The 18,178-nt window shown below is 53.7% G+C and overlaps 1 protein-coding gene across 1 annotated transcript; it reads right to left on the reverse strand.

Moving 5' to 3' along the window:
* Positions 1-5,187: 5,187 nt before the first annotated feature.
* On the reverse strand, positions 5,188-16,898 carry RAB11B (RAB11B, member RAS oncogene family). Its single transcript, XM_047777268.1, has 5 exons — positions 16,470-16,898; positions 8,805-9,000; positions 7,566-7,759; positions 7,095-7,175; positions 5,188-6,235 (listed from the first exon to the last, which is right to left on the reverse strand). Exons 1-5 carry the CDS (start codon positions 16,507-16,509, stop codon positions 6,090-6,092), a joined length of 657 nt encoding a protein of 218 aa, XP_047633224.1. The 5' UTR covers positions 16,510-16,898; the 3' UTR covers positions 5,188-6,089.
* Positions 16,899-18,178: the final 1,280 nt, after the last annotated feature.

An 18,178-nucleotide genomic window follows, 5' to 3' on the forward strand; every position in this document is an offset into this window, starting at 1 on the left:
GCAATGCCAGATCTGAGCTGCTTTTGCAACATACACCACAGCTCACGGCAACACTGCATCCTTAACCCACTGAGCGGGGCCAGGGAGCAAACCTGTGTCCTCATGGATAATAGTCAGTTTCGTTAACTCTGATCCACGACAGGAACTCCACTACCATTAATTCTTGCCTCTCTCATTGTGATATGTATGTACCTATATTAACTTATCTCTTTAAATCCAGAAGTGCACACTAATACCTCTAATTCTAATTCAACACCAAGGTTCATTTCAGTCCATTTACGTGTTTCTAAAGTCCTTCCGTGACTATGAAAAACCTGGTTCCCAGGATCCTTAGTGCATTTGCTCATTCCCCCCTTCCCTTCTCCCCAGTGTGTAACCAAATTCCTAGATATACTGGCCAAGACTCAGTCCCAGAAGATATAAGCCTCTTGTTTCATTCCACCCACGCTGGGCACATTACTGGAAAATTTGGCTGCAATAAGGGAGTTAAATCCATGCTTTTTCATTGAGTAATAATAAAAAAAATCCATGCATTTTAACTAATAAATAACTAACCAGTCACTTTTTTTTTTTTTTTGCTTTTTAGGGCCACACCCTCCGAATATGCAGATTCCCAGACTCACAGACAAAGAAAACAGACTTGTGAATTCTGGGGCAGGGGGAGGGGTGGGGTTGGGGGGATGGAGAGGGAAGGTTGGGAGATTGGGATTGGCAGATACAAACTATAATATATAAAATTGACAAACAAGGTCCTACTATATTGTACAGGGAGCTATATTCAATATCCTGTGATAAAATGGAAAATAATATGAAAAAGGAATACATATGTATAATTGAGTCACTTTGCTGTACAGCAGAAATTAACACAACATTGTAAATTAACTACAATAAAATTAGAAAATTTTTCCCGTCGTGGCTCAGTGGTTAACGAATCCAAATAGGAACCATGAGGTTTCAGGTTTGATTCCTGGCCTCGCTCACTGAGTTAAGGATCCAGCGTTGCCATGAGCTGTGGTGTAGTTTGCAGACTCGGCTTGGATCTGGCATTGCTGTGGCTGTGGTGTAGGCCAGTGGCTACAGCTCCAATTAGACCTCTAGCCTGGGAACCTCCATATGCCGCAGGTGTGGCCCTTAAAAGACAAAAAAAGACAAAAAGAAAAATTTTTTTCATACATTTTTTGGCTATGAATTGTTTTTGTTTGTTTTGGTGGGGGGGCTGCAAATTGTATTTTTCTTTTCTTTTTTTCTTTTTTAATTTTTTTGTTTTGTTTTGTTTTGTTTTTTAGGGCTGAATCTGTGGCATATGGAAATTCCCAGGCTAGGGGTCAAACCAGAGCTACAGCTGCTGGCCTATACCACAGCCATAGCAACGTGGAATTGGAGCTGAGTCTGTGACCTACACCATAGCTCATGACAACACCAGATCCTTAACACATTGAGTGGGGCCAGGGATTGAACTTGCATCCTCGTGAACACTAGTCAAGTTCATTACCACTGAGCCACCATGGGAACACTTTTTTTCCATAAAATTTTTTAAATTAGAAAAATTGTTTAGGAGTTCCCACATGGCTCCACAGGTTAAGAATTTGTCACTACTGTGACTCTGGTTACTGCTGTGGTGTGGGGTTTGACCCCTAGCCTGGGAAATTCCACATGCTGCAGATGGAGCCAAAAAAAAATTTTTTTTTTTTTTAGGGCTGCACACATGGCATACGGAGGTTCGCAGGCTAGGGGTCTAATTGGAGCTACAGCTGCTGGCCTACACCACAGCCACAGCAACACAAGATCTGAGCCACATCTGTGACCTACACCACAGCTCATGGTGATGCCAGATCTGTAACCCACTAAGTGAGGCCAAGGATCACACCCGAAACCTCATGGTTACTAGTTGGATTAGTTTCTGCTGTGCCACAACAGGAACAACCCCCCCCAATTTGTTTTTTTTTTTTTTTTAATTTTGATGTGCTTCTTCCCAGTCTTTTTTCTGGGCATCTTCTCTATTGGTTAGGGCTTTCTGGTTCACAGTAGGCACTCGATAAACATTGGTGAGACCCCTTAGCCAAGAAGTTACATACAGCTCTGGAGTTGAAACCTGCAGTCATGGGCAATCACTTGCTTCTGATCCCCATTTATAAATCAGGGCTAGTGAATGATGCCTGTCTCTGGAATTCCCGTCGTGGCTCAGTGGTTAACGAACCCGACTAGTATCCATTAGGACATGGATTCAATCCCTGGCCTCGCTCAGTGGGTTAAGGATCCAGCATTGCCGTGAGCTGTGGTGTGAGTCACAGACGTAGCCTGGCTCCTGAGTTGCTGTGGCTGTGGCGAAGGCCAGCAGCCACAGCTCCGATTCAACCCCTAGCCTGGGAACCCCCATATGCCACAGTTGTGGCCCTAAACAAGATAAAACAAAAAAAGATGCCTGTCTCCTAGGGTTGTTGTAAATACTAAAGGAATTATGGCAAGAGTTCCTGTTGTGGCTCAGCGGTTTAACGACTGGACGTAGTCTCTGTGAGGATGTGGGTTTAGTCCCTGGCTTTGCTCAGTGGATTAAGGATCTTTTGTTGTTGCAAGCTGTGGCTTCCATATGCTGCAGGTGTGGCCATAAAAAGAAAAAAAAAAGAAAAGAAAAAAAAAAGCACAGAATTACCATGTGATTTAGCAATTCCTCTTCTGGGAATGTACTCCAAAGAATTGGATGCAGGAACTTGAATGGATATTTGCACGCTCATGTTCATAGTAGCATGATTCACAATAGCCAAAAGATGGAAGCAACCCAAGTGTCCATCAGCAAATGAATGGATACACAAGAAGTGGAATATCCATACAACGGAATATTCTTCAGCTTTAAAAAGGAAGGAAATTCCTGCTGTATAGCAGATCAAACTATATCTAGTCACTTGTAATGGAACACAATGGAGGATAATGTGAGAAAAAGAATATGTGTGTGTGTGTTTGTGTGTGTGTGTATGACTGGGTCAATTTGCTGTACAGTAGAAATTGACACAACACTAAATCAACTATAATGGAAAAAAATTAAAATCTTGAAAAAATAGGCATTCCCATCGTGGCTCAGCAGAAACGAATCTGACTAGGAACCATGAGGTTGCGGGTTTGATCCCTGGCCTCGCTCAGTGGGTTAAGGATCCAGCGTTGCTATGATTGTGGCGTAGGCCGGTGGCTGTAGCTCCAATTAGACCCCTAACCTGGGAACCTCCATATGCCGAAGGTGCAGCTCTAGAAAAGACAAAAAGACAAATAAATAAATAAATAAAATAAAATTTTAAAAAAGGAAATTCTGATATAGGCTACAACATGGAGGAACCTGGAGGATATGATGCTCAGTGAAATAAGCCAGTTACAAAAGGACAAATGCTGTCTGATTCCACTCATAGGAGCTCCCTCGAGGAGTCAATTTCATAGAGACAAAAAGTTGGTGGCTGAGAGGGGCTAGGGGAGGGAGAATGAGGAGTAAGCAATGGGGACAGTTTTAGTTTTGCAAGATGAAGCGTTCTGGAGATTGATGGTGGTGACTGTTGTACAACAATATGACATTTAATCATACTTAATGACACTGAACTGTACACTTACATGGTTAAGATGGTAAGTTTTATGTGTATTTTGCCATTAAAAAAAAAAGACTTGGCATTCCCTTCTGGCATGGTGGGTTAAGGATCTGGCATTGTCACTGTTGCAGCCCAGGTCACTGCTGTGACATGAGTTCGGTCCCTGGCCTGGAAACTTCCACATGCCACAAGTGCGGCCAAAAAAATTAAAATAATGAGTTCCTGCTCTGCCACAGCGGGTTAAGGAACTGGCATTGTTGTGGCTGTGCATAGGTCATACCTCTGGCTCAGATTTGATCCCTGGCCTGGGAACTTCCATATGCCTCTGGTGCAGACGAAAAAGAGAGGGGAATAAAAAAAAAAAAAAAAAGCATCCCTGGACTGTGACCTCCATGGGGACACAGTCGTATCAGTCACATCACCTTTTTTTCGGCCATGTTCTGGGCATGTGGAAGTTCCCCAGCCAAGGATCGAACCCACGTCTAAGCTGTTCCAGCTCCTTAACCTGCTGTGCCACAAGGAAACTTTCTGGGTTACATCATACTTGTTCTTAGGTATGTGCCCCAGGTCTGGCCAGTCATGGGAAGATTTGATCTTCTGACTGCTTGAAACCCTTTGGGTTTACCTGGCTGTCCTGATGGTCCCTTCCACCAGACCTCCAGCTCTCCCACAGTTGGCCTTGGCCCAGATATTCCTTCGGCCTGAAGCACACAGCCTGACTTATTCCACCTCCCATCAAAACAGACCCATGCAGCTCTGAGCTCTTCTGGAGGGGTGTCTTGGTTTGCCCATCCCTCCCAGCAGGGTGGTCTTAGCTTGGAGGGTGAGGATCCCCTTCTTTGGTGGCTCTCCTAGAAGTCAAGTGTATAACCAGCTTCAGCCAGAGGCTGCAGCTTCGTCTTCTTTCCTTTTTTTTTTAGGGCAATACGTGTGGCATATGGAAGTTCCCAAGCTAGGGGTCAATTCGGAGCTGCAGCGGCTGGCCTACACCACAGCCACAGCAACACGGGATCTGAGCCACGTTGCTGTAGCTGTGGCGTAGGCCAGCCGCTGCAGCTCCAGTTCGTCCCCTAGGCTGGGGAACTTAAATATGCCACGGGTCTGGCCCTAAAAAGACAAGAAAAAAAAAATCAGTCTGGGATGGAGAGGAGCTGGGGTGGGCCTGGCATGGCCAACCTCTCTGGGTGAGCCTCTCCTGCATTCCTTTCCAGGACCCCAGGTTAGGAGACAGCCAGCTGGGCAGTAGATGAAAGCAGTGAGTCCCAATCAGGGGGGCTGGAGGATGGAGAGCAGTGGGCACATATCACCCCTCCCCAGGGGGCACCCTCAGGTCTTAGGGTTGGCTGTCCTTGGACCGGTGAGTTAACTAACTGCCCATGCCCCAGCCTTCCCTCTCTCCTTGCCACAGGGCAGCAGGGAGAGGATCCACCCAACTGCCCCCCTACCCCGGTTCCCCCGTGGTCAGCTCAGGGGGCTCCATATAGTCCTGGTTGGGAGCTGGGGCAGACAGTCTCCCAGCTCCCAGGAGGGCTGAGCCAGGGCGGTAGGCGTTTCCCGCGAGGGACCCTGGCTCAGGAGCGCCCCCTGGCGGAGAGAAAGAAGACAAAGGCGCAGCGGCAGGTTTCTGTACAGGAAGTCGGATTATACATTTTAGTAACCGTGAGAGAGAAAAGAGGCATGGGGCAACAGTGCAGGGGCCACAGGGAGGAGAATAAGAGATCGAGAGCTAGGGTTTGGCGTAATCTTACAAAGTGTATAAAGAATCTGTTTCTCTACAATAACAAAAAAACCAAAGGCTACAAGAGCAGTTGTATATACAAAACACGGAGATATTGCTTCACTGGCAAACAGGTTCCTGACCAGACAGGGAAACAAGACAGAGGGATACAGGGTGGGGTGGGGTGGAGAGCGCGCTGCGTGCAAAAAGGAGGGCAAGGTGGTGGTAGGGGGGCTGTCTTCTCTCAGCAGAAATCTACAGGCAGGAGCTGGAGTCGCGCACGCACGGGTGAGGTCGGTTGAAGGCGCGTGTACGATGCTGGCTGTGCGTGGGAGAGCGGGATGCCGAGAGCCGAGAGTGTCCGCCTGCCCGGTCCCTGGGGCCTTAAGCTTCGGGCTTCAGCCCGGAGTGGGATTCTGTGTGGGAACCGGGGGCCAGCTGGGCCAACGGGCCTGAGAGGGATGGCGGCGATTGCTCCCTGGAGTCTGCCGTGGAAAACTGGAGAAGATTGCTCGGTGTGCCCATCCTCCTTGCCTCTGGCCGGGCCCCGTCCATCCTGCCACCCTCCCCGCCACGCCGAGATGCCCACTGGGACCCAAGGAGAGCAGGTGCAGCAGCCGGGGCTTCTAGCTATCCTTGGGCAGGACAGGAGATGCCACTCGACTCCTGTTCTTCGTGCGGAGCTTGATGGGAGGGCGGGAGCCAGTCACAGAGGGGCAGAGAGGGAGGGGGCAGGGAGGACAGCTCGGAGAGGGGTGGGTAGAGGACGAGGACGTGCACGCACGCTCAGCCCAGGCGCTGGGCGGTCACAGGTTCTGGCAGCACTGCAGCTTGTTGGGTTTCTGTCCGTCGGTGGTGGGCGGCACGCTGATGTCCACCACGTTGTTTCCGGGGGACTCGTCGTGTGCTGCACGGTCTGCAATCTGCTTCTGTGACACGATGCGGTAGATCTCTGCAATTGGGGGTGGGGAGGCACAGGTGAGTGCGCTGTGTGCCCTGGGCCTTACATACCTCCCCCACCCCCGCAGGACTCATCTGGTGGTCACCTCCTCAAGGGAGCACCCCATGCTAAACTGAAGCCCCTACCCAAGTCTCCCACTGGGCCCTGTGGCGCAATGATGGAGGCCGGCTCCTGAAGGCTCCCAGCCAATCCCCAGTGCTGGCTGTGTACTCCGCCACATCTGTTTGCAGAAGTGCCTCTTATCCCAAGCCACTGGTTCTTTAAGAACCAGAGGCTCCAGAGTTCCTGTCGTGGCGCAGAGGAAATAAATCTGACTAGGAACCATGAGGTTGTGGGTTCGATCCCTGGCTTCGCTCAATGGGTTGTGTCCGGCAATGCCATGAGCTGTGGTACAGATCGCAGACCCTGCTCGGATCACATTGCTGTGGCATAGGCCAGCAGCTGTAGCTCCTAGCCTAGGAACCTCCTGGGAACCTCCATACGCTGAGGGTGGGGCCCTAAAAAGCCAAAAAAAAAAAAAAAATAGAGGCCCCTCCTCTCAGAAGGAACTCCCCCAAAGCCCAGGGACTCTGGGCCCCTGAGGCCATCTGCCTGCCCAGTTGACCCTGCTGGCTGTTTCCTAATGGAGCCGTGGCAGGGCCCACCTATAGGAGCTGGGTTGAGAGGGTCTCTGAGTGTCAGCAGGGCTGGAACCTGGCCTAATGCTGTGCAGCATGCCACGTTTGTCCTCACATCCGGACTGAATAGCCGATGTAATGAAGGGAGGTTCAGGGGCTGCGCTCTAGAGCATATGACCAGTGTGGCTGATGCCCTGCCCGTGCCCACCCTCTGTGACCCCTGCTGTGACCACCTGTGAGGATGTTCTTGAAAGCTTCCTCTACGTTGGTGGAATCCAAGGCTGAGGTCTCAATGAAGGACAAGTTATTCTTTTCTGGAAGAGAGAACATTGCCGAGATGAGCTGGCTGGGGGGCAGGGGGAAGCAGGGGTCGGGGCGCGCTTCCTTGCATCCTACTGGGGAACTTGCCTGCCTGCCGGCTCACCTGGCCCAGGAAAGGTAGGGCTGTGGCCAAAGGGGTAGGCCTGAGATGCCCACTCCTCGGGGAGGGGAGGCTGGCTCTGCAGCCATGGGCACAGCTAGAGGAGATGGCATGCACCTGGTGTGGGGGAGCTGCTTGCCTTCCAGATGCTTCTGTGACATATTGGTCAGAGTCCTGCTCTCAGGAGTGTGGCCCCTAGAGGTCCTGGCCAGAGCAGATGGCCCGGAGTGACACCCAGCAGCCCTCTGCCCACCCCTCTGGCCCTGCAGCAGCCTGTGCTCACCTGCAAAGGCACGGGCCTCGTCCGTGGGCACGGCCCGCAGGTGGCGCAAGTCGCTCTTGTTGCCCACCAGCATGATGACAATGTTGCTGTCGGCGTGGTCCCGCAGCTCCTTCAGCCAGCGCTCCACGTTCTCATACGTCAGGTGCTTGGCAATATCATACACCAGCAGTGCGCCCACTGCACCACGGTAGTATCTGTGGGTAACGGGGGCAGGCGTGAGCCCAGCCAGTGCCCACAGGGGCCTCCCAGTCCCAAGTGGTGGCTATTCTGTGTGTCCTGAGGCCCCAGCAGGGAATTTGGGGTCTGAGGTCAGAAGATACCACCAAAAGGGAAGGAGGAGGAGGAGTTCCCATTGTGGCTCAGCAGGTTAAGAACCCAACTAGGATGCATGAGGATGCAGATTTGATCCCTCATCTCGCTCGATGGGTTAAGGATCCAGCAGTGCCATGAGCTGTGGTGTAGGTCAAAGATGCACCTTGGATCTGGCGTTGCTGTGGCTATGTAGAGGCCGGCAGCTGCAGCTCCGATTTGACCCCTAGCCTGAGAATCTCCATATGCCAAGAAAAAAAGGGGGGAGAGGAGAAAACAGTGACTGTGCAGGGAAAGGGCCACTGCTGGGCAGAAGCTCTAGTGCCCACCCCGACCATCAAGGAGATGGATGGACACACATCCACCTGAGGGATTAAGGAGCTGGGAAAGTGACCAGGCCTCAGTGGAGGGAATCCAGAAGACAGCAAGTGACTAACAGAGAATGGCCAGGGGGTTGGGAGGGTCAGGGAAGAGGTGGCCCGAGGAGGTCCTGATGTCTGGGTGGCCACAGGGAGGCCAAGAATGCCAGGACTGCCTGGGAGGCCAGAGTGGGTGTGAGACAAGGTGTGAGCACCGAGGAGAGCTGATGGAAAAGGAGGGTTGGGGACACAGTCTGGCAGGGCGGGGGGAGCAGGCAGGCTAGGGAGCAGGCAGAGCGGAGTGGCACAGGTCAAGCCTGATCAGAGTGCAGCCAGCAACACGGCAGTGCCTCAGTGGGACTTCAGGGGTCAGAGAGGCTGTGGGACATAGCGTGGCCAAGACTGGGCACTGGTCTTCCCGAGGGTCCCATAGCTCTCGGGGGGGGGGGGGGGGGGGTCTTGTCCCTCCACGCTGGCCCCCCTGCTCTTGGGAGTAGGCTCTTCCCTTCTCCCCATGCCCAATTCCTACCAAGCTTTTGGGGCCCACGGCCTCCCTGGCCCCGCCACTCACGCAGAGGTGATGGCCCGGTAGCGCTCCTGGCCGGCGGTGTCCCAGATCTGTGCCTTGATGGTCTTGCCGTCCACCTGGATGCTGCGGGTGGCAAACTCCACGCCGATGGTGCTCTTGCTCTCCAGGTTGAACTCGTTGCGGGTGAAGCGGGACAGCAGGTTGCTCTTCCCCACTCCCGAGTCCCCGATGAGCACCACTTTGGGGGCAGGGAGGGATACAGGTGAGGCTCCTGGGCCAGGGGCGGCGGGGGTGGCAGTGTCCCCGAGCCCAGACCCCACGTCCACCTGCAGAACCTTCACAGTGGCACCCTGGGTGCTGTAGAAATGTGACCGCCAATGACAGGGCAGAGTTGGAGCTGTCCTGGGGCCCCTCACCGAGGCGCCCCATCTCCTGGTGCAGAAGCGAATGGGGTCCTTCAGAGCAGGGCTGGCCCCAGATGAGACACAGAGACCCTGGCATCCAGACAGAAGGGAGCCTGAGGACCCGTCCACCCCGGAACGTCACAGCAGCCTAGTGATCTGGGCAGCCAGGCACACCTGAGAAAGCTGCGGGGCTGGGTGACCTAGAGCAAGTCTGGACTGCCTTTTTCATATGTATGCAAAGTAAGACAATAACAAGAGCCACCTCAGGAGGGAGCACAAGGATGCATGAGATTAGAACTCTGCCGGCATCTTTCATGCTAAGACAGGCAGGGGGCAATTATGGTTCTGCCAGGTTCTTCCTATGAGACTTGGTCTTTGGAGCTTTATTTTTCTTTTTAGGGCCACATCTGCAACATGTGTAAGTCCCCAGGCTAGGGGTAGAATCAGAGCTGCAGCTGCCAGCCTATGCCACAGCCACAGCAACGCAGAATCCGAACCTCATCTTCGACTTATGCCGCAGCTTGCAGCAACAAGCTGAGCGAGGCCAGGGATGGAACATGCATCCTCATGGATACTAGACAGGTTCTTAACCCACTGAGCCACAACGGGAACTCCAAAAAGCTTTCCCTTGATAAGAAATTTTATGTGTTTGTGTGTGTGTCCAGATTCCCACCACTTCTTACCACCTTCACTGCTCCCCCCACCCCCAGCCACTGTCACTTCTGTCCGCAGTGCCAGCCTCCTCCCAGGTGCCCCTACATTTAATCTCTTCTTCAACCAACAAGCTGTATTTCCCTTGGCCACCAGAGGGCGCGTGTGAGCACTCTGAGAGCTTCCCATCCCTCTTCTTCCTACAGCCCTCTCCCACCTCCAAGTTCATCCCCTCAGCCCCCAACGCTGAGCATGACCCGCCCCTGTCCCCTCCCTGCCCTCCCCTCCTCCCTCTCTTCCCCCCGACTCACTCCCCTCTCGCTCCAACCACACAGACCTCCTCCCTGGGATTAGAGAGAGGCATATGCATGCTACCCTTTGAATGTTCTTCCCCAGGTACCCACTCCTGCTCTCATCTCCTTTGTGGTCCCTCAGATGGCACTTGATCAAGGAGGCCCTCCCTGCCATCTTCTTAAAACCCCACTCCCCCTCCCCTGCCTTTCCTCCATAGTTCACCCCACCCTCTCACACTCGCCAGATTTCACTTTTTTTTTTCTTTTTTTTTTTGTGGTTATTCTGCCTCAAGGGCAGGCATCTCGAACATGTCTGGTTCCCTGCTGTATTCCCAGGGCCTGGCCTAGTGCCTGGCGCACAGGATGCACCTGGTCAATGCCTGTCAACGAACAAAGGCCTAAGTGGCCGGCGGAGCTTCCCAGGCCCACCTCCCCCCAAATGGAAGGTGCCTGGGTCACCATCTTTGGACCACAAGTAAGGAAGGGGCAGGCCAGGCAGCCCCCAGGACCCAGCACCCTCTCCGGACTGGCTGCTTTAGAGCCAAGAATAACAAGCACAGAGTTCCTGTTGTGGCCCACCGGTAATGAACCAGACTAGTATCCATGAGGATGTGGGTTAGATCCCTGACCTCTCTCAGTGGGTTAAGGATCCAGTGCTGCTGTGAGCTGTGGTGTAGTTCACATTTGCAGCTCTGATTCGACCCCTAGCCTGGGAACCTCCATATGCCGCAGGGGCAGCCCTAAACAAAAACAAAAACAAGCATAAGAAGAGTATTCAATGAGTCTGTGCTGAGAAAGCTCTTTTTTTGGCCACGCCCACGGCATGTAGAAGTTCCCTGGCCAGGGATCAAAATCATGTCATGGCAGTGACCTGAGCCACAGCAGCAACCACGGGACCCTTAACCTCTAGGCCGTCAGGGAACTCTGAGAAAGCTCTTGATGGGCCATCACCTCACATATACATCACATGACCCGTTTTACAGATGAGAAACTGAGGTGTGGACAAGGGAATGACCAGCCCAAGACACATGATGAGCAGGGGCAGAGCAGGGGTTTGGCCCATACATAGCTGCAGGCTTGGTCCTACCTCCCAACCAAGCTCACCAAGCAGTAATTTGCTCGGGGCCACCTGGCTGGAGAGTGGCCTGGCAGGATGTGAATGCAGGTTTTCTGGGTGTAGGGCTACACTGAGGGGTCTGGGTTCAGCCTCCTCATCTCATCACTTGGGGCATCCTGACCTCTTAGAGTAGCTGGCAAACTCCTGTTCATCCCTCAAAACCCCTGCGTTCAGGCCCCTCTTCTCCCCTCAAACCACCACGTGGCCTAGCCCATGACACCTGTGACCACAGTGCCAGTGTCCTCTCCTGACACCGTGGCCACCCAACATAAGAATTCCAAGTTGAAAGAGAAAGGTGGAAAGAGGTAGTGGGACACAGGCCTTTGCTCAGGGCCACTCTCCAGCCAGGTGGCCCCGAGCAAATTACTGCTTGGTGAGCTTGGTTGGGAGGTAGGACCAAGCCTGCAGCTATGTATGGGCCAAACCCCTGCTCTGCCCCTGCTCATCATGTGCCTTGCGCTCGTCATTCCCTTGTCCACACCTGGTCAAGGGCCCAGGGCTCCCAACTATGCTGGCAGGGCCACAGCTGGACTGACCGCAGGGCCCACCATCCACACCCCCCAACCCCTCACCTCCTTCCCATGCGACTGCAGGAACCTGGCCAAAGCCAGGGAGGTTTGCACACAGTTCCCGTGATCTCAGAAACACAACAGGAAATGAGGAGGAGGGCTCTTCTGGGTCCTCTTTGCCCCATCAATTCTGCCCTGTCCCAATCAACAACTTCCTCAGCCCTTAGGCTAGGCCCAGCCCTAAAGGCTTTGTTTTGTTTTGTTTTGTTTTCTTTTTAAGGCCGCACCCAGGCATATGGAGGTCCCCAGGCTAGGGGTCTAACTGGAGCTGCAGCTACCGGCCTATGCCGCAGCCACAGCAATGCCAGATCTGAGCCCCGCCTGCAACTGATACCACAGCTCATGGCAACACCAGACCCTTAACCCACTGAGCGAGGCCAGGGATGGAACCTGCATCTTCATGGATACTAATCGGGTTCTTAACCTACTAAGCCACAATGGGAAGCCCCCCAAAAGGCTTTGTTGACAGATGTTTACATTATCATGTACAGTTGGGGACATTCAAATCGGAGTGACAAAGACCTCCAGCCCAAGGTCACCCAGTGAGAACAGTAGTGGCCAGAGCAGAAAAAGGGCCACCAGCCACTGCCCAGACAACAGCGGGCAGGCAGGGCTGCTCCTCCCAGTCCCTAGCACATGGTGCCCAAGGCACAAGTGGCCAGGGGGCAGTGGCCGGGCTGGCTCTGTGTGCAGCCTGGGAATGAGAATGGCATTGTCCAAGGCACAAGTCATCTGTTGTCTCGGGGAAAGAAATGGTCCTTGAGGACACAGCCCCCAGATTTCCACAGAAGTCAGTGGCATCACCGGCAGGGAAATGGTCCCTCTGGGCATGTCACTTGGCTGGGACAGCAGGCAAGCCGGCACCTCTTTGAAGCCCTTAGTTCTATGGCCTTCCTCAGGAGGGGGCACATCTGGGGACCACCCCCCGACATTCAGTGGCCATTGAGGGGCACTGGCTCCCCTACCCCAGGCAGATCCCAGGCTCCAGGAATGGGTGGGGGTGGTGATCAGGCCACAGCTATTCCCTGGGGAAAACTGGAAAGGAGAGGACAGGTGCCCCAAACCAAGGCACAGGCACAGTTGCCATTCACAATGGGGGAAGCTGGTGGCCTTGGGTCCCAGACCAGTGGGCCTGGTGGGATGCTGCCCTGGCTGGAGAGCCAGAAGGCTGCCTTAGGAGCACTTGGCAGAGAGGACTGAGCACTGAGGCTGGCCTGTTCCCTGGGAGCTGGCTGTCACTCTCTCCTTATCCCCTTCTCCCAAAAGGATGCCTAGATGGGGTAGGTGTGGCTACACCCCAGCGGCCAGGGGCCTGGGCCATTGCAGCAGCTTCCCACACAAACTATGTCCTCACAGGCCAGGTGGGCTCTGGAAAGGCAGCCTGGTCCATCAGAGGAGAGGTCAGGGCACCACCCAGGGATGGAGCCGCAGGCTGGCAAAATGGCCCTTGGCTGAAAAGGATAAAATGTTAGCAGGATAAATGTGAGGATCTATAATTAGGTCCAAATAAACAACCTCACTCCTGGGGAGGCAGGGGATGACTGGGGAGGAAAACAAAGAGCACGTGGGAAAAGCCCCCAGGGGGATCTTAGCCTTGGCCAGGAAGTCAGGGGAGCCAATGTGTGATGTGGCTGCCAAAGAAAGCAAGTTGGTGGTGGGAGGGCAGGACAGCGGGCAGCCAGGGTCCCGTGAGGGATGGCCCTCCTATGACCAGGGCAGGGCCAGGGGGAAGGTGACTGAAGCCTTAGGGGAGGCTGGGCACAGGGGAAGGGATGGCAGGATCACTGTCCCCTCCCCTTCTGAAGGGCTCCCCCCACCAGGGGGCAGGGCTGGGGAGCTGTGTGATGAGAAGACTGGTCCTTGTCAACCTGTCTGGCACAGCTGTAGACACCTCTCCAGCATCCAGGCCTGACCCACTACAGGCCATGGGGGTCTCAGGAGGTTCTCTGTGCAGGGCATTCATGTTTCTGTCTACCTGCCTTAGGTATGGCCCATGCATGTATGGCGATGGTACAGGCTTGCCTGACTGCTGGCTTCCTTCCTTATTTGCCAGAGCCAGATAGAGTTTTCTTTTCCTATTTAAGTAAGTGAAAAATTGAGTGGACTTCCAGACAAACACTAAACGGCGGAGGAGCGGGGGGTAGGGGGGCAGGGGGATTGCTGTCGTCATGGGAGCCCTGGAACACAAGTTCGATCTCCAGCCCAGCACAGTGGGTTAGGGATCCAGCATTGCCACAGCTGTGGCTTCAGTTGCAACTGCAGGCTCGGATCTGATCCCTGGCTCAGGAACTCCACATCTCGGGGTGGCCAAAAAAGAAAAAATGAATAAAGAAAAGGAGGTGGGGGTTTTCCAACAAAGCCTAACAGTGAAGATGAGGTCTGAGATGACCAGTTTGGGACCAGTCTTGTGGGTTAAGGCTTTCACTTTCAACCTGGCTTGAGAACGTCAGTAGGGCACCTGCTCAAGAAAAGGAGCCCAGTGGGAGAGGGCAACAGGGCAGGCGGGCACCGCCCCCTTGCCAGTTGTCCCAGAAGTGTTTCCAGGAAGAGGACTCTGGAGATGAATCCTGGGAAGCGCACAGCCTGCTCCATTGCCCCTGACCCAGTGATTGTACTTCTGGGAACATACTTCAAGGAAATAACCCAAAGGAAAAAAAGATGACTCGTGCAAATACTTGGAGCTGTGTTATTTGTGACAGCAAAAATGTTGAAAATAATAAATGGGGAATGACTGCAGAAACAATGGGAGGAATGCCCCCTGCCCTGGTAGTTAACACATCCAGGTGGGTGCCAGCCAGGACCTAGGAGCAGCTGCCTCAGGGTGGCCTGGGTGGAAACAGGCACCAGCTGCAGCAGGACTGGTATCCAGTCCACCTGTCATTAGTTCCCAAAGCCCTGACAGAGCTTCCTCTGCCTCTAAGTGTCTTTTTTTCTTCTTTTTTTTAGGGCCATACCTGTGGCATATGGAAGTACCCAGGCCAGGGGTGAAAATGGAGCTGCAGCTGCCAGCCTATGCCACAGCAATGCAGGATCCAAGCCAAGTCTGTGACCTATGCCACAGCTCATGATAATACCAGATCTTTAACTCACTGAGTGGGGCCGGGGATTGAATCCGCATCCTCATGGATATTAGTCAGGTTCTTAACCTACTGAGCCAAATGGGAACTCCCTCCTCTGCCTTTAGAGTGAGACCTCAAAGCTCAGTCAGCACCAGGGCCTGGGCCTGATGCCTCAGCAGCAGTCTACAGGCAGCTCCCCCAGCCTATGGTGCTGTCAAGCTCTGGGCCTTTGCATGGGGGCTTTCTCCGCCCAGAAAACTCTTACACGTGAATATCCAGGTAGGGACTGCTCCATCCCACCTTCCACATGTCTAGGGTCCCCCAGCCCCAACATGCTGGATGATATCACAAAGTCAGGGATGGACAGAGACCACACTCCCAGGGATGGCCAAGTTCCCCCAGCGAGGACAAGATGCCAAGAGCCAGCATGGGAGGCACACTCTCATGCAGCAGGCAGCATGGGAAGGGTGTCCTGTGTGGGCCCAGAGTTCTCAAGGGTGGCCAACGTCAGCCAGACAGCCCAGCACAAGACCTGGCTAAAGCCTAGGTTGGCACGGAAGGCACTAGAAAGTCAGTGACTCCTAAGCCAGCCCGCTGTTGGCTGCCTGCCCTGCCCTGCCCAGGGGTTACTTGAAGCTTCTAGAGCCCTCTGTCCCCCAGAGTCAGAGAAGATCCTCCAGCAGTTTGGAGGAGGTGGTCTGACAAGCCCAGTCCCAGATCTTGGTCACGGGCTCCCTCAGATACACTCCCTATGTGGCCTGGGTTCAAATCCTGCTCCAATACTTATTAACTGCGCCTTAGTATCCAGGTCCATAAAGAGACAGGATGGAAAATACTGACCTCATTGGCTGTGGTGAGGGTTTCAATGAATTCATGTGTATAAAGTGCTTAGAAAAGTGCAGGTACTTGGATGGTGCTACTATAGTTCTAAAAGTTAAGAGATAATTGTTGCTGTTAAGCACCAGGCCTGGGTCCAGCACACTTAGTATCCCCCCCCACCTCCGACCCCCACAACCCCCAAACGCAGGTACTCCTCCTCTTAATCCAGACTCCCGCACTCCAAACCAGGCTCCATCCAACACCTCAACCCCCATTGTCCGCCCCTCCCTTCCAGGGCTCCGCCCCCATACGCACTGCCACCAATCAAGGCTCTCCCCTGCCACTCCGTGAGAGCACCGCCCCCACCCGTGCAGCCCAGCCTACTTCTTGGACACGCCCACCACATCCCAGCCCCGCCTCTAAAGGCCCCGCCCCCACCGCTAAGGGCGCTTTCCACCTAGCCCGGCCCGCCTAACGCTGGGACGACCCCGCCCCCTCTGAAGGCCCCGCCTCTAACGGCCGATCCCACCGCCCCCGGCCCCACCCCCTCTGGGCCCTGGCCCCGCCTCGGTGCATCCAGGGCCCCCAAGCCTCTCCGGGCAGCCTGCCTCGCATGGCCGCAAACCCTGGCCTAAACTTGATCATGCCCGGCCCGCAGTGGCTTTCCCGGCTGCCTAGCCTGCCGGGCGCCAACCCTCTGGCTCCAATCTGGGGCCAGAGGCCTGGAGTGCAGCCTCGGCGCCTGCCCACCGCTTCGCTGCCGCTCATAGCCCGTCTGTGCCCCACCGGCCGCACCTTTGAATAGGTAGTCGTACTCGTCGTCCCGGGTCCCCATTGTCCTGGCGCTTCCGGCGGGATCGGCGACTCCGCAGCCCCACCACAAACACCCGACGGGGGCGGAGCCGGCGCCGCGCAGAGCGGCGGCCGGATGCCCAATCAGCGGTGGATGGCGTAGCGACCGGCACCCAGAGTAGCCAATAAGAGGCTTAAGCAGAGACCCCGGGGTGGGCACCGTCGGAGATCCACCTTTTTCGCCCTCGGTCTCCTGGAGAAAGGCGGAAGGAATGCGGACCTTTCTGAAGTGACGGCCTCTTCAGCCTATCAAAGGCTAGATCTGGAAGGCGGGTCGGAAGACCATAAGATGAAACGGATTGACGGAGCGAGTAGCCAATGAGAGGTTTGAATCAGACAGCTCCGGACCACCAGAGGACCTGTCCGGGAAGGGAAATGGGGCTACGTCCAGGTAGTGTTACGCTATTTAACGTCCCAATGACGTCATAGGTCAATGCGCGCGGCTCTTCTGGACGCCCCCCCCCCCCACTTGCCCCATAAATGGCCTTTTCCGGGGGGCGTCTGCTTGGGGACCTTTTCAGCTTAGAGAGAGATCCCCTCTCTCTGGATTGCAATTTCTATCCCTGCATTGGTGACTCATTAAGATACCCCTGCCTCAGCTTCCTCCCTTTGTATAACGGAAGAAATTCACCTTATGGAATATTTGGAGTATGATTAGACCATTTACTTAAATACCTACTAAAACAACCATCCACAGTCTGTCATTAAGTCTTTGTTTAACAAATATTTATAAATCCTTCGTGTCATTCCTTCTCTGTCCCCTTATGTTCTTTTATTCCACAAGCCCCTCGCCCCCAAGGATTTATCCCTACTTGACGAAGTATTTCTTTCTCCGACCTGTTAAAAAGCAAAATTCAGGTGAGTACATTTGACGATCTAATAGCCTTTATTAAAAAATTCGTGAGTCAAGTAGCATCTCATCTGTTAAGCAGAGATAGTCCGAAAGGTTGCTCAAAATGGAAGACGTTTATAGGAAGGAGGATGAGACAAAGAAGTCATGACGAGAGAAAAAAACAAAAGTTCATTTGGAGGAAAGTAAGCGTTCAGGTAAGGACAGCATCTCATTGGCTAAGCTGTGGTGTCTTCATTGGCTGGGCTTGTTGCTGGGAGGGAAGAAAATCTTTTCTCCTTTAATGAAGTAGTTGCAGTGTCTGTTTGGGAGTGCAAGGTAAGTCTCTTGTGATTGGGGTCTGTAACTGATGTCTTCCTGATTGGGGTCTTTGAGGAGTGGTTGGGCTTAAGAGCTCCCTCTGAAAGCCTTTCCTGACTCCAATTTTAGCTGAGGTTTCCTTTTTAAAATTTTCACAATCTAGGAGTTCCCATTGTGGTGCAGAGGAAAACCCAACCAGTATCCATGAGGATGCTTGTTCAGTCCCTGGCCTTGCTCAGTGGGTTAAGGATCTGGTGTTGTCGTGAGCTGTGGTGTAGGTCGCAGATGTGGCTTGGATCTGGCTTTGCTGTGGCTGTGGCATAGGCTGGCAGCTGTAGCTGGGATTCCCCCCTAGCCTGGGAACTTCCATGTGCTCTGGGTTCGGCCCTAGAAAGCAAAAGATAAAAATAAAATTTTCACAGTCCAGTAGTTTATTTAGTTTCTGTTCCTCACCAACAGAACATCAGCCCAGTGAAGGCAGGGGCTGTGTCTGTGGCAGTCG

The sequence above is a fragment of the Phacochoerus africanus genome, chromosome 4 (genome assembly GCF_016906955.1).
Source record: "Phacochoerus africanus isolate WHEZ1 chromosome 4, ROS_Pafr_v1, whole genome shotgun sequence".
Classification (NCBI taxonomy): Eukaryota; Metazoa; Chordata; class Mammalia; order Artiodactyla; family Suidae; genus Phacochoerus; species Phacochoerus africanus.

Bases quoted from the DNA above. Each gene is read 5' to 3' on its own strand.
- RAB11B (XM_047777268.1), bottom strand. From the start codon at position 16,509: ATGGGGACCCGGGACGACGAGTACGACTACCTATTCAAAG. The intron at 7,760-8,804 runs GTGAGTGGCGGG...CGTTACCCACAG, and splicing joins TACCGGGCCATCACCTCTGC to ATACTACCGTGGTGCAGTGG. The intron at 6,236-7,094 runs GTGGTCACAGCA...CCCCAATTGCAG, and splicing joins TTTCAAGAACATCCTCACAG to AGATCTACCGCATCGTGTCA.